This window comes from Brassica rapa, chromosome A01 (genome assembly GCF_000309985.2).
Source record: "Brassica rapa cultivar Chiifu-401-42 chromosome A01, CAAS_Brap_v3.01, whole genome shotgun sequence".
Classification (NCBI taxonomy): Eukaryota; Viridiplantae; Streptophyta; class Magnoliopsida; order Brassicales; family Brassicaceae; genus Brassica; species Brassica rapa.
This window is the reverse complement of record NC_024795.2, coordinates 15,819,954-15,831,594: the sequence shown is the minus strand read 5'-3', so window position 1 is coordinate 15,831,594 and position 11,641 is coordinate 15,819,954. Positions and strand designations below refer to the sequence as shown.

Here is an 11,641-nt window from a genome sequence, read left to right as displayed (position 1 = left end):
ATTCACTCTCACTAGCCAGCAAGGAATCATTGTCATTCTCATCTATGTTGATGACATTATCATCACGGGCAGTGACAAAGAAGGGATCATCTCGACCAAAGCGTTCCTTAAGGATTCATTTGATATCAAGGACTTGGGAGAGCTCAAATACTTCCTAGGGATCGAGATGTGTAGGTCTAAGGAAGGGTTGTTTCTATCTCAAAGGAAATACACCCTTGAGTTACTACATGAGGCTGGAGATCTTGGTGGAAGAGCTGCCAAAACACCTCTACAGGAAGGATACAAAGTGATGCGTGAGGGGGAGATTAAAGACAAGTCATATGAAGATGTAAAGCACTACAGGAGAATAGTGGGAAAGCTCATTTATCTTACCATTACCCGACCAGATGTATGCTTTGCAGTAAACCAAGTAAGCCAACACATGCAAGCTCCCAAGGTACACCACTTGAACATGGTTGAGAGGATTCTCAGGTACCTAAGAGAGGCACCAGGTCAAGGAGTATGGATGGGATGCAATAGAAGCACTGAGATTGTTGGGTATTGTGATGCGGATTGGGCAGGAGATCGAGTTGATAGGAGATCAACTACTGGATATTGTACCTTCATTGGAGGCAATTTGGTAACTTGGAAGAGCAAGAAGCAGAAGGTGGTGTCTTGTTCAAGTGCTGAAGCAGAATATAGAGCTATAAGGAAGCTCACAAGCGAGTTGATTTGGATCAAGGGACTTCTTAAGGACTTGGGAATTGAAGTTACAACACCAATCACAATGCATTGTGATAACCAGGCTGCTATACACATTGCTAGCAACTCAGTCTTTCATGAAATAACCAAACATATAGAGGTAGACTGCCACAAAGTGAGACAAGCCGTGGAGCAGAAGATCATATTGCCGTGCTACACAAGGAGTGAAGATCAGCTAGCTGATATCTTCACCAAGGCAGCAAGCACTAAGGTATGTGAGTCCATTCATCCAAAATTATGACTCATAGACCTATCATGTCAATGATCTCTCCTTCATGAAGTGTTATACTCTTTTTCCTTGACTTGGGTTTTCTCCCAAAGGGTTTTACCTAGTTGAGGTTTTAATGAGGGAATACTTCATGGCTTCCAACCTTGACTTGTTCCACATGGTCAAGCTTGAGGGGGAGTGCTGACATGAAGCATAATTAAGCTGCTAGACTTGAGAATTATGCAGCCAGACTTGAAAACACTTATAAGGTTTTATAAGGATCACCAGATTTGAGTAAAACACCAGACTTGAGAAGCAAAGAAGAAGAAGAAGAAGAGAGAAGGAGACCATTGAAGATATTTTAAAACAATAAATATTTTATTGTATTGTGTACTGAGGCAACTTGCCTTTAAATATTTGTATTCAGATCTACAATTAAATTAAGGAAACTATTCTCTCATTCTCTCTCTTACATTTTGAAATCTACATCTCTCTCATTCTTTCTCTCTCTCTCATGTTCTTCATGTTCTTCATTCCCCAGAAATAAACTCTCAATAATTCTCTCATTCTAACAGTTTCCATCTGTCAAAATCAATACTTCCATACTCACAATCATATCAAGCAAAAAAGATTTTACAGAGCATAATGGAGTCGTTGTAGCACTACCATTGAAGTTTTTTTTGGCTGCTATTTGGGAGGTCAGAAATATGTTGAGAGGCGGCGAACTTATGGCGTTAGACACGGTGATGCTACCGCGACGCTCAAGTATCTCTATATTTTTAGAAAATCAAAATCACACTTTAATGTTTTTTTTTTATGCTGAGTGTTGTTATTATCTTTACAATTTTTTTAATTATTAAACATCTCATTATATCATTTTTCAGTCGACCCCTATGCAACGTCCACTTGAACAACTTGAAACACCTTTTGAAGGCCGGTTCCGTGTACGGCATGAGCAGATTCGAAGTGAAGCGGAGTAACCTCAACTTCAAACTGTATGACTCTCCTCTGTATGTGATTCGACTCTCTTGCTGTTTCCTTCTACAAAAAAATGGAAAGCTTACATGGTGACCCTATTCCTTGTTGTTGCAATGAGCATAAACCCAAAGATTGTTGGAGGTGGTCCCATTTCTTTTTATCTTACTCTATCTAGTTGATAATTTACTTTGTTAATTTCGTCTAACATTGAATCCATGAGTTAAGGCCACTTCTATTATTCCAAGCTAACTCTCTCTCACTTGCAGGCAGTCTGTTCTTAAACGCAAAGTACGTAACGCTTTTTTACATTGACAATAAGACGAATGCAGAGAGAAGTGTTATTTTGACACGTAAGTATACATGTCTGTTTTCTTCATTATACTCCATAAACGTTTGTGTAACGCCCCAACCTCCCACGGCTAATGGGCCACCCACGCCCGCTCTCTCGGCCCGTGGGCCCCATCCCATCCCATCCGACGGTCGGTCTGTTAATTTTCTAAGGCTCCAAATAATTGTTACTGACCTTGCAATCACCACCCGACCTTTTCCCATGCTTTGGCCTTACTCGCACGCTATCGCGAATCACTTCCAGATAGGTCACCCATCCTTCCACTACTCCAGCTCAAGCACGCTTAACTCTGGAGTTCTTTCAGGATGTGTTCCGGAAAAGGTAAGTCAACTTTGGTGACATAGGTAGCCAAATCAATTATCTTAAACCTTTTCACATATCACAACTCGAGATGTTACAATTCACCCCCTCTCAAAGAACGCAACGTCCTCGTTGCGGCCCACAATAGGTCTCAAGACACCTCTCAGGTCAGAACTGAGATGGCTAACCAGCTCTGACACCACTTATAAAGCCCGACCCGCCCACGGCTAATGGGCCACCCACACCCGCTCTCTCGGCCCGTGGGCCCCATCCCGTCTGACGGTCGGTCCGTTAATTTTCTAAGGCTCCAAATAATTGTTTACTGAACCTGCAATCACCACCCGGCCTTTTCCCATGCCTTGGCCTCACTCGCACGCTATCGCGAATCACTTCCCGATAGGTCATCCATCCATCCACTACTCCAGCTCAAGCACGCTTAACTCTGAGTTCTTTCAGGATGTGTTCCAGAAAAGGTAAGTCAACTTTGGTGACATAGGTAGCCAAATCAATTATCTTAAACCTTTTCACATATCACAACTCGGGATGTTACAATTCACCCCCTCTAATAGAACGCAACATTCTTGTTGCGGTCCACGACAGGTTTCAAGATGCCTCTCAGGTCAGAACTGAGATGGCTAACCAGCTTTGATACCACTTGTAATGCCCCGACCGCCCACAGCTAATGGGCCACCCGCACCCTCTCTCTCGGCCCGTGGGCCCCATCCCGTTCCAGCGATCAGTCCATTAATTTTCCATGGCTCGAAATCATTGTTTACTGACCCTCAATCACCACATGACCTTTCCCCGTGCTTTGGCCTCACTCGCACGCTATCGCAAATCACTTCCCGATAGGTCACCCATCCTTCCACTACTCCAGCTCAAGCATGCTTAACTCTGGCATCTTTTCAGGATATGCTCCGGAAAAGGTAAGTCAACTTTGGTGACATAGGTAGCCAAATCAATTATCTTAAGTCTTTTTCACATATCACAACTCGGGATGTTACAATTCACCCCCTCTTAAAGAACGCAACGTCCTCGTTGCGCCCCACGACAGGTCTCAAGACGCCTCTCGGGTCAGAACCTTAGATGGCTAACCAGCTCTGATACCACTTGTAACGCCCCGACCGCCCACGGCTAATGGGCCACCCACGCCTGCTCTCTCGGCCCATGGGCCCCATTGCATCCGACGGTTGGTCCGTTAATTTTTTAAGGCTCCAAATAATTGTTTACTGACCCTGCAATCACCACCCGACCTTTTTCATGCTTTGGCCTCACTCGCACACTATCGCGAATCACTTCCCGATAGATCACCCATCCTTTCACTACTTCAGCTCAAGCACGCTTAACTCTGGAGTTCTTTCAGGATGTGTTCCGGAAAAGGTAAGTCAACTTTGGTGACATAGGTAGCCAAATCAATTATCTTAAGCCTTTTCACATATCACAACTCAGGATGTTACAGTTTGGCAAAACACTTTTCTCATATACACTTTCCGCACCATTCCCGCTTGTAATATAGGCTGGTGGCAATACATCAACTCTACTCCCTCCATGTTGCGGGGTTTCAAGAAAGTGGAACCACTCACTATAGTTGAGAGCTTAACGAGTATGTTGTAACTGCACAGCCTCAGGTTATCCTTAACACTCCTATGAATACATTTCTTACAAGATTCTTACGTCTCTCTAATTACCACCATTTAAAAATACAGAAAATTAAGTTCACTATGTCATGAACTTAAAAAAACGTCATGTCGATATTGTGAGAAAGAGGCACTATCGGACCACCTGAAAGTTGCCACATGGATAAATTACAAGAATTGCTTTTCTCACAATCAAGTTTAGCAATTCTTAAGCCAATTTTCAAAAAAAAAAAAATATTAAGCAATGTATACACTTCATTTGAAGCAAAATGATTATCGCTTACGTCTTACCAACGAAGTTGCGTAACATTGCCGGTATTCAAAGGGAATGAGAAGAGCTGAAATCGAATTAACGCAGACAGAGACTTTTTTTTTGGTCATCTTTGAATTTCATTCAACTTAAACGGAAGTACCATCATTACAAGCCAACAGTCAACAAGAGTCGCAACTCTTTCGAAGACCAAAGTTGGAGAGTTCACAAATCGAAATCCCAGAGACCCAAATTAAAAAAACATAAATAGAACCATTACTCTAGAGACTACCACAAACAAAGGATAATGACTTGAAATACTTAATGATCAAGGGAACTCAAACCGAATTCCATAACAGCACCAGGTAGCCAATCATGACCAAGAAACTGAAGACGCACGAGTTGAACTCAGAAACAGAGACTTGAGAAGACTACAATCCATCACAGGTCACAACCACAACCTCACGAGAAACAACACCGGCGGAAAAAATCAACAACCGAGGCGCAAATGGAGCCAATAACAACCACTACCGCATCTGCAATAAGACCACTGACAACCCAAGAGAGGAAAGGCACAAGGTTGAACCTTGAAACTCCAAGCGGGGAAAACGTCTAAAAGGATCAGCAGCTCTTGCACGCGGACCCTCGTGTACCCAAACTCAACCATCTACAAAGCAAGAGAGTGGTCACGTCCTCGTAAGAGAAGAGCCGAAGATCGAACCCATTGCTTCGTCTTGATACCTCACACCATGCAGAGGAAGCAAGTAGATGCCTACACAACAGATTGCCATCCAAGAGACAAACCCAACAAAAGAGACCTTGACAAACACAGATTACCAACAACTCACGAGAACAAAGAGAAGCTGGAGCACACCTGATCAAAAGCTACGACCAAGGAAGGAAGAGCGGCTTAAAGACACCAAGTCCGGAACATATAACCTCCCCATATCCTAACCCGTTGAGAAGGCCCTTCCACACCACTAAACTTCAAAGGAAGACAAGTCACAACCCCAATCACACAAGACGACAAACTATCATTTACCCAAAGCTAAGAGCGCCACTAAGGAGAACATCCAGAGCTGAGAGAGTCGTGTCCACGACTGAAGAACATGACCAGAATTATAGAAAGACAGATCTGAAAAAACCCCCAATCTAAAGAGAGAGGAAAATCATGAAGCACATAGACCGTCAGATCTAAGAACCCATAACCCCTGGCCAAAAAATCACTCTCCACACTTCTCTGTTCACCTTCACGACGGATTCCTAGCCCTTTTCAAATCGAACGAAAACTACAGATAAGACAAAAGAAAACAAACAGATCTAAGAAATTAAAGTGCAAAAGACTCGACTCCAGCGCTATAGGAGCCACCGGAGTCGAGCAGCAGCGGCCACAAATGGAGGATTAGGTGTTAGGGCGAACTCGAGAGAAAAAAAAAACTAGAGTGAAAATCGAACTGACGCAGACAGAGACTTAGACAGGGAAAAATAAATAAATAAATAAATAAATAAATGTGAGCCCTACACAAAACCAATTATTTTGAAGCCTATGCAAAGTCCACTGGATAGAGGAAGTTAAAAAAAAAGTGGGGTCCACCACTGCTGATGTGAACCCTTTCAAGAGGGAGTGAACTCTACTATTATTATAACTAGGGTCGGTTCGCGCTACGCGCGGGATATATGTTAATAATGTGACATAATGTTTGTATTTTTGTTTGGAAAACTAATTATAAGTTAACACTTGGAGTTATGGTATAAGATAATTCCATTTATAGTAGCTTTCCAATGGTATGATAATGTTTTGTTTAGTATCCATCTTATGATTTTGCCATTTATCTAGAATGAGCAAGTTATTCTGGAAAAGTCGCAACACTATTGAGAGTCAGTCTTTATTTACCATTTTTACTTCTACTAGATTATTTCTCTGCGCTACGCACGGATAATATATTTAAATTTGTTACATTTACCATTTTTATTTGTATTTGAATTTTTGTATATTAAATTATATATAGCTAATTTTTAAATTTGATTTTTTTTTAGTTTGAAGTAAGTATTTCTATTATATGTAACACAATTAAATAATAAAATATGAAGAATCAAGTCCGAGATTTAGAGTTATGTAAAAAATATAATTATGTATAGAACATAAATTATCTTAGGCCTTGATTGGTAGAGCATTATGCTCTACATTATCCAATCAATAATTATCAGAAAAGCATTTAGAGAAGCATTTACTAAATGCTAATGCTCTCCAAATGCTCTCTAGCCAATGCTCTCATATGAAGCTTTTAGAATAGCATTTGCATTTATAATTTATAAAATTAAGGAAAATATATAATTAATTCATTTATTTTATCTAATAATATCATAAAATTATTTTTATATCAAGAAAATAAAATTTTGATTTATAAAATTAATTTCCAATAAAAAATATTTTTTTTAAAAAAATAGTATTTCACATTTAAAATATAATTTAATTTATTTCAAATTTGAAAAATTATTTTTAGAAATATATATTTTATGAACATAACTTTTAAATTGTAAAAATAAAATAAATTAATTATATATCTTTTTAATTTTATAAGTTAATATATTTATATATATATTAGAAATATATTCATTAAAAATAAATATTTATATGTTGTGTCTTTAAAAGATTTGGAGGTTCATACAAGTTGTGTCTTTCTCATTAGGTTCATACAAGCTGTATCTTTGTAATGAATGTAGTCAATATGTATTAAATGTGTAGATTCTCTCATTTGCTGTAAACCTTTGTATGAACCTCCACTATATATTGATAGTGAGAGCTAATGAGAAAGACACAACTTTCACAGCAACACTTCTCTCATATTTCTAACACGTTATCAGCACGATTGTGCTCTCCACCTGAGAAAGCTCTCTCCGCCGGCGTTCCCCTTTCCGGCCAGCTCCTCCGGTGCTCAGCCTTTGCTCCACCGGCGCTCAGCCTTCTCTCCACCAGGCCACCTCTCTCTCTCCGCCGGAAAACTCCTCTCTCTCTCTCAAATTCTGGCCAACTCTCAGCCTCTCTCTCACGGTGGTCCTCTCAGATTCTTGTGGTGAAAAAGGTAAACAAATCAAAACCTTGAAATCTAAAGAACACCGTTATATCTGAAAGAAATCTAGGATCTGTATGAATCCATAACTTATAAACAATCTATGGATTTAAAATATTAATCTTGTTTCTATGATCCATATGATCCATATGAAACTTGATTCTAAAATTATTTTGAATCCATAAAACTTAAAATTCTCTAAAGGTTCTATGTTTCTCTAAAAACTTATAAACTTATTAAAATACCTAAAGATCTATATGAATCTTGTTTATAAAAACTTATGAATCATAAAATTATTAGAGAAAGCTTAAACCTTTTGATTCAATCCTTTTGTTTGGCCATTTTACCAGATGTGATAAACATAAGTGTATAATCTGGCCAAAACAAAACTCCATCAAATCTTTGCTGTGCCATTTTTCGGCCAGATCCCCTAAAAATCAGTCAACCCATCAATAAAATCGAAATTAAATTCATTCATTGCATATCCTTGACTGTTAATATTTGTTTTGTAACTGTCAAAGTTTTAAAAATCTTTTATGATTTTTATAAATGCATAATCGATTTTATAAATGCTTGTTTGATTTTATTAAATGCATATCTTTGACTGAAAATTATTTCTAAAGTTTTATAAGCCATAGTCTTGTTTTAAAATTGATATGTCATAAGGTAGAATAAAATCTGTTTGAAATCATTTGATCATATTGTTGTTAATTAAACCAACCATGAACCGATTTTATCTCATACTGAATTTTGATCACATAGTTTGCTAGTTAAAATAAAACTTGATCTAGTTTCATCTTTTAACCTGATTCTGTGATTAAATTATGTACTGATCATTTGCATACCTGATAGCATCATTTAGTAAATCATTAGATCGAACTTGAATCATCCATGAACCGACCTTTGCATGCATCCAACTATCATATTGTTAAAACTGGACATAAGTATCATATTGTTGAAACCAAACATACATGTTCGCATAGCTTTAGCAATGATGATACTAGTGCGTCTGAAGTGGTTCATGTTGTTTGCATCTAAATGATTCATACTGTTTGCATATAGTTAGACAAAATCGGTTTCCATTTAAAATTTAGTACATTTGCTTTATTCGAAATTACAAACCAAGTTTTAACCGATTTTGAAAATCTACTTTGGTTTACAAATATCTTGAACATTATAAAATTTATTTGTCTTGTCCATGATGCATTTTAATCCATCCATATTGATTGACAAAAAATTTATCTTAATGCATATAAAATATTTTCTGAAAATAAAATGCATAATAAACCATCATTATTATAAATCATCAATCTCCTTGGCATATAAATTCAAATCCTGAATTGTATTATGAATCCTTACTCCTTTATGGATATTTGATTCATATGTCAAAAATCAACAACCTTGAATATGCTTCCCTCAATCTCTCCGGAGATAATTACCTCCAATGGGAGCTTGATACCAAGATCCTCTCAAGGTCCAGAAACCTTGGTGATACTATCACTGAAGGCACTGAGCTATCAGACAAGGATAATTACAAGGCAATTGTTGTCATTCGCCATCACCTTGCTGAAGGTCTCAAGGACCAGTATCTCACAATTGAGAATCCTCTGGAACTTTGGACAGAGTTGAAAACCATATTTAATCATCAGAAAACTGTGATATTGCCAAAAGCCCTTTATGATTGAAGAAACCTGAGAATCCAAGACTATAAGTCTGTGGAAGAGTATAACTCGGCTTTGTTCAAAATAGTCTCAAAGTTGAAACTTTGTGGTGAGACTATTACTGATGCTGATATGTTGGAGAAGACATTCTCCACATTCCACACCAGCAATGTTGTGCTTCAGCAACAGTACCGAGAGAAGGGTTTCTCCACTTATGCTGCCTTAATCTCTTGTTTGTTGCTAGCTGAGCAAAACAATGAGTTGCTCATGATGAACAGTGAGCTATGGCCTCCTGGTGCTAAAGCATTGCCTGAGGCACATGCGGCCGTAGAGCCAAAGGATGAGACTCCAAGAGAGTCATACCATGGTCGCATGAGAGGCCGTGGTAGATGGCAAGGTCGTAACCGTGGGTTTCAACCACGTGGCCGTGGATTTCAACCACGAGACCATCTTGGTCGCAGCCGAGGCCGAGGCTATAGCCGAGGTCATCAAGCTAACCGTGGGTATATGTCCGACTTCAAAACCCATGGCTCGAGCTCGACCAAATCTGCTTGCCATAGTTGTGGGATGACCAATCATTGGGCTAATAAATGCAAAACTCCCCAACACCTTGTTAAGCTCTACCAGGAGATCATAAAGGGCAAGAACTCTGAGGCAAATTTGGTCCATTATGATGATGAGAATGATCTGGACCATGAGGATGATCAAGCCCATGACAAAGATGATCAGGAGGACTTTGAGACTTCAGACCTCCTTACAAGTGGCTGAATATGAAGATTTCGATATCATATTGCTTTTGTCTTTGCACTTTGAATTCTTGATTTGGCTTTATGTCTTTTGTTTCCCATGTTCTATGACTTTGGCAATTCTATTTATGAAATAAAGTTTTATTTTATATATGCCTTATACAAAGTTGAAATTATTAAGAACATAAAACAAAGCCATTAAAACATACTTTAAACCTAAGTAATATCTAAGGTGTTGACTCTTGTCTATTTTCAGAAATGAAAGAAGACAAGAACCAGCTAGTAGTGGATAGTGGATCAAGTCACACTATATTAAAAAACAAAAGATATTTTGTTAACCTCATTTTAAAGAGTGCCAATATCAATACTATAGCAGGCACAGCCAGCCTTATTGAAGGCCATGGCCCGGCTCACTTAGTGAGGCCTAAAGGCACGCATTTAGAAACTTCTAATGCATTATATTCTCCTAAATCAAAGAGAAATCTGTTAAGTTTCAAAGACATTCGGATGAATGATTTACATGTTGAAACTAGGGGCAAGGGAAAGAAAGAATTCCTCTTGATTTATGAAAATGCCCAAGGCCATAAGAAAGTCCTAGAGACTATCTCTGCTATATCAATGGGCCTCTATTGTGCCAATATAAAATCGAGTGAGACTAACACTTCAATTCCTAATGAGTTCAGAGAAGCCTTTAAACAATGGCATGAAAGGCTTGGCCATCCTGGCAGATCCATGATGCGCAAAATAATCTTGAGCTCAACTGGCCATTCCTTGAAAGATAGGATAACTATCCCTATGAGCATTACATGTATTCCATGCTCACAAGGGAAATTAATAATAAGGCCATCACCTGGAAAGGTGGGTAAGAAAACATTAAACTTTCTGGAAAGAATACATGGTGACATATATGGACCAATACACCCACCTTGTGGGACATTTTGATATTTTATGGTCCTCATTGACGCATCGACCAGATGGTCGCATGTTTGTCTATTATCATCTAGAAACTTAGCATTGGCAAGACTATTGGCACAGATCATAAGACTATTGGCACAGACAGATCATCAAAATTCAGTATTCAAGGATGAAACTAGATCAAGTTTTATTTTAACTAGCAAACTATGTGATCAAAATTCAGTATGAGATAAAATCGGTTCATGGTTGGTTTAATTAACAACAATATGATCAAATGATTTCAAACAGATTTTATTCTACCTTATGACATATCAATTTTAAAACAAGACTATGGCTTATAAAACTTTAGAAATAATTTTCAGTCAAAGATATGCATTTAATAAAATCAAACAAGCATTTATAAAATCGATTATGCATTTATAAAAATCATAAAAGATTTTTAAAACTTTGACAGTTAAAAAACAAATATTAACAGTCAAGGATATGCAATGATCTGGCCGAAAATAGCATATCAAGGATTTGATGGAGTTTTGTTTTGGCCAGATTATACACTTATGTTTATCACATCTGGTAAAATGGCCAAACAAAAGGATTGAATCAAAAGGTTTAAGCTTTCTCTAATAATTTTATGATTCATAAGTTTTTATAAACAAGATTCATATAGATCTTTAGGTATTTTAATAAGTTTATAAGTTTTTAGAGAAACATAGAACCTTTAGAGAATTTTAAGTTTTATGGATTCAAAATAATTTTAGAATCAAGTTTCATATGGATCATATGGATCA

The 11,641-nt window shown here is 37.9% G+C and overlaps 1 protein-coding gene across 1 annotated transcript; it reads left to right on the top strand.

Moving 5' to 3' along the window:
- The first annotated feature begins 8,916 nt into the window (after window positions 1–8,916).
- LOC117126724 lies at window positions 8,917–9,963 on the top strand. Its single transcript, XM_033275666.1, has 2 exons — window positions 8,917–9,119; window positions 9,222–9,963. The coding sequence occupies exons 1-2, from the start codon at window positions 8,917–8,919 to the stop codon at window positions 9,961–9,963; spliced, it is 945 nt and encodes a 314-aa protein (XP_033131557.1).
- Window positions 9,964–11,641: the final 1,678 nt, after the last annotated feature.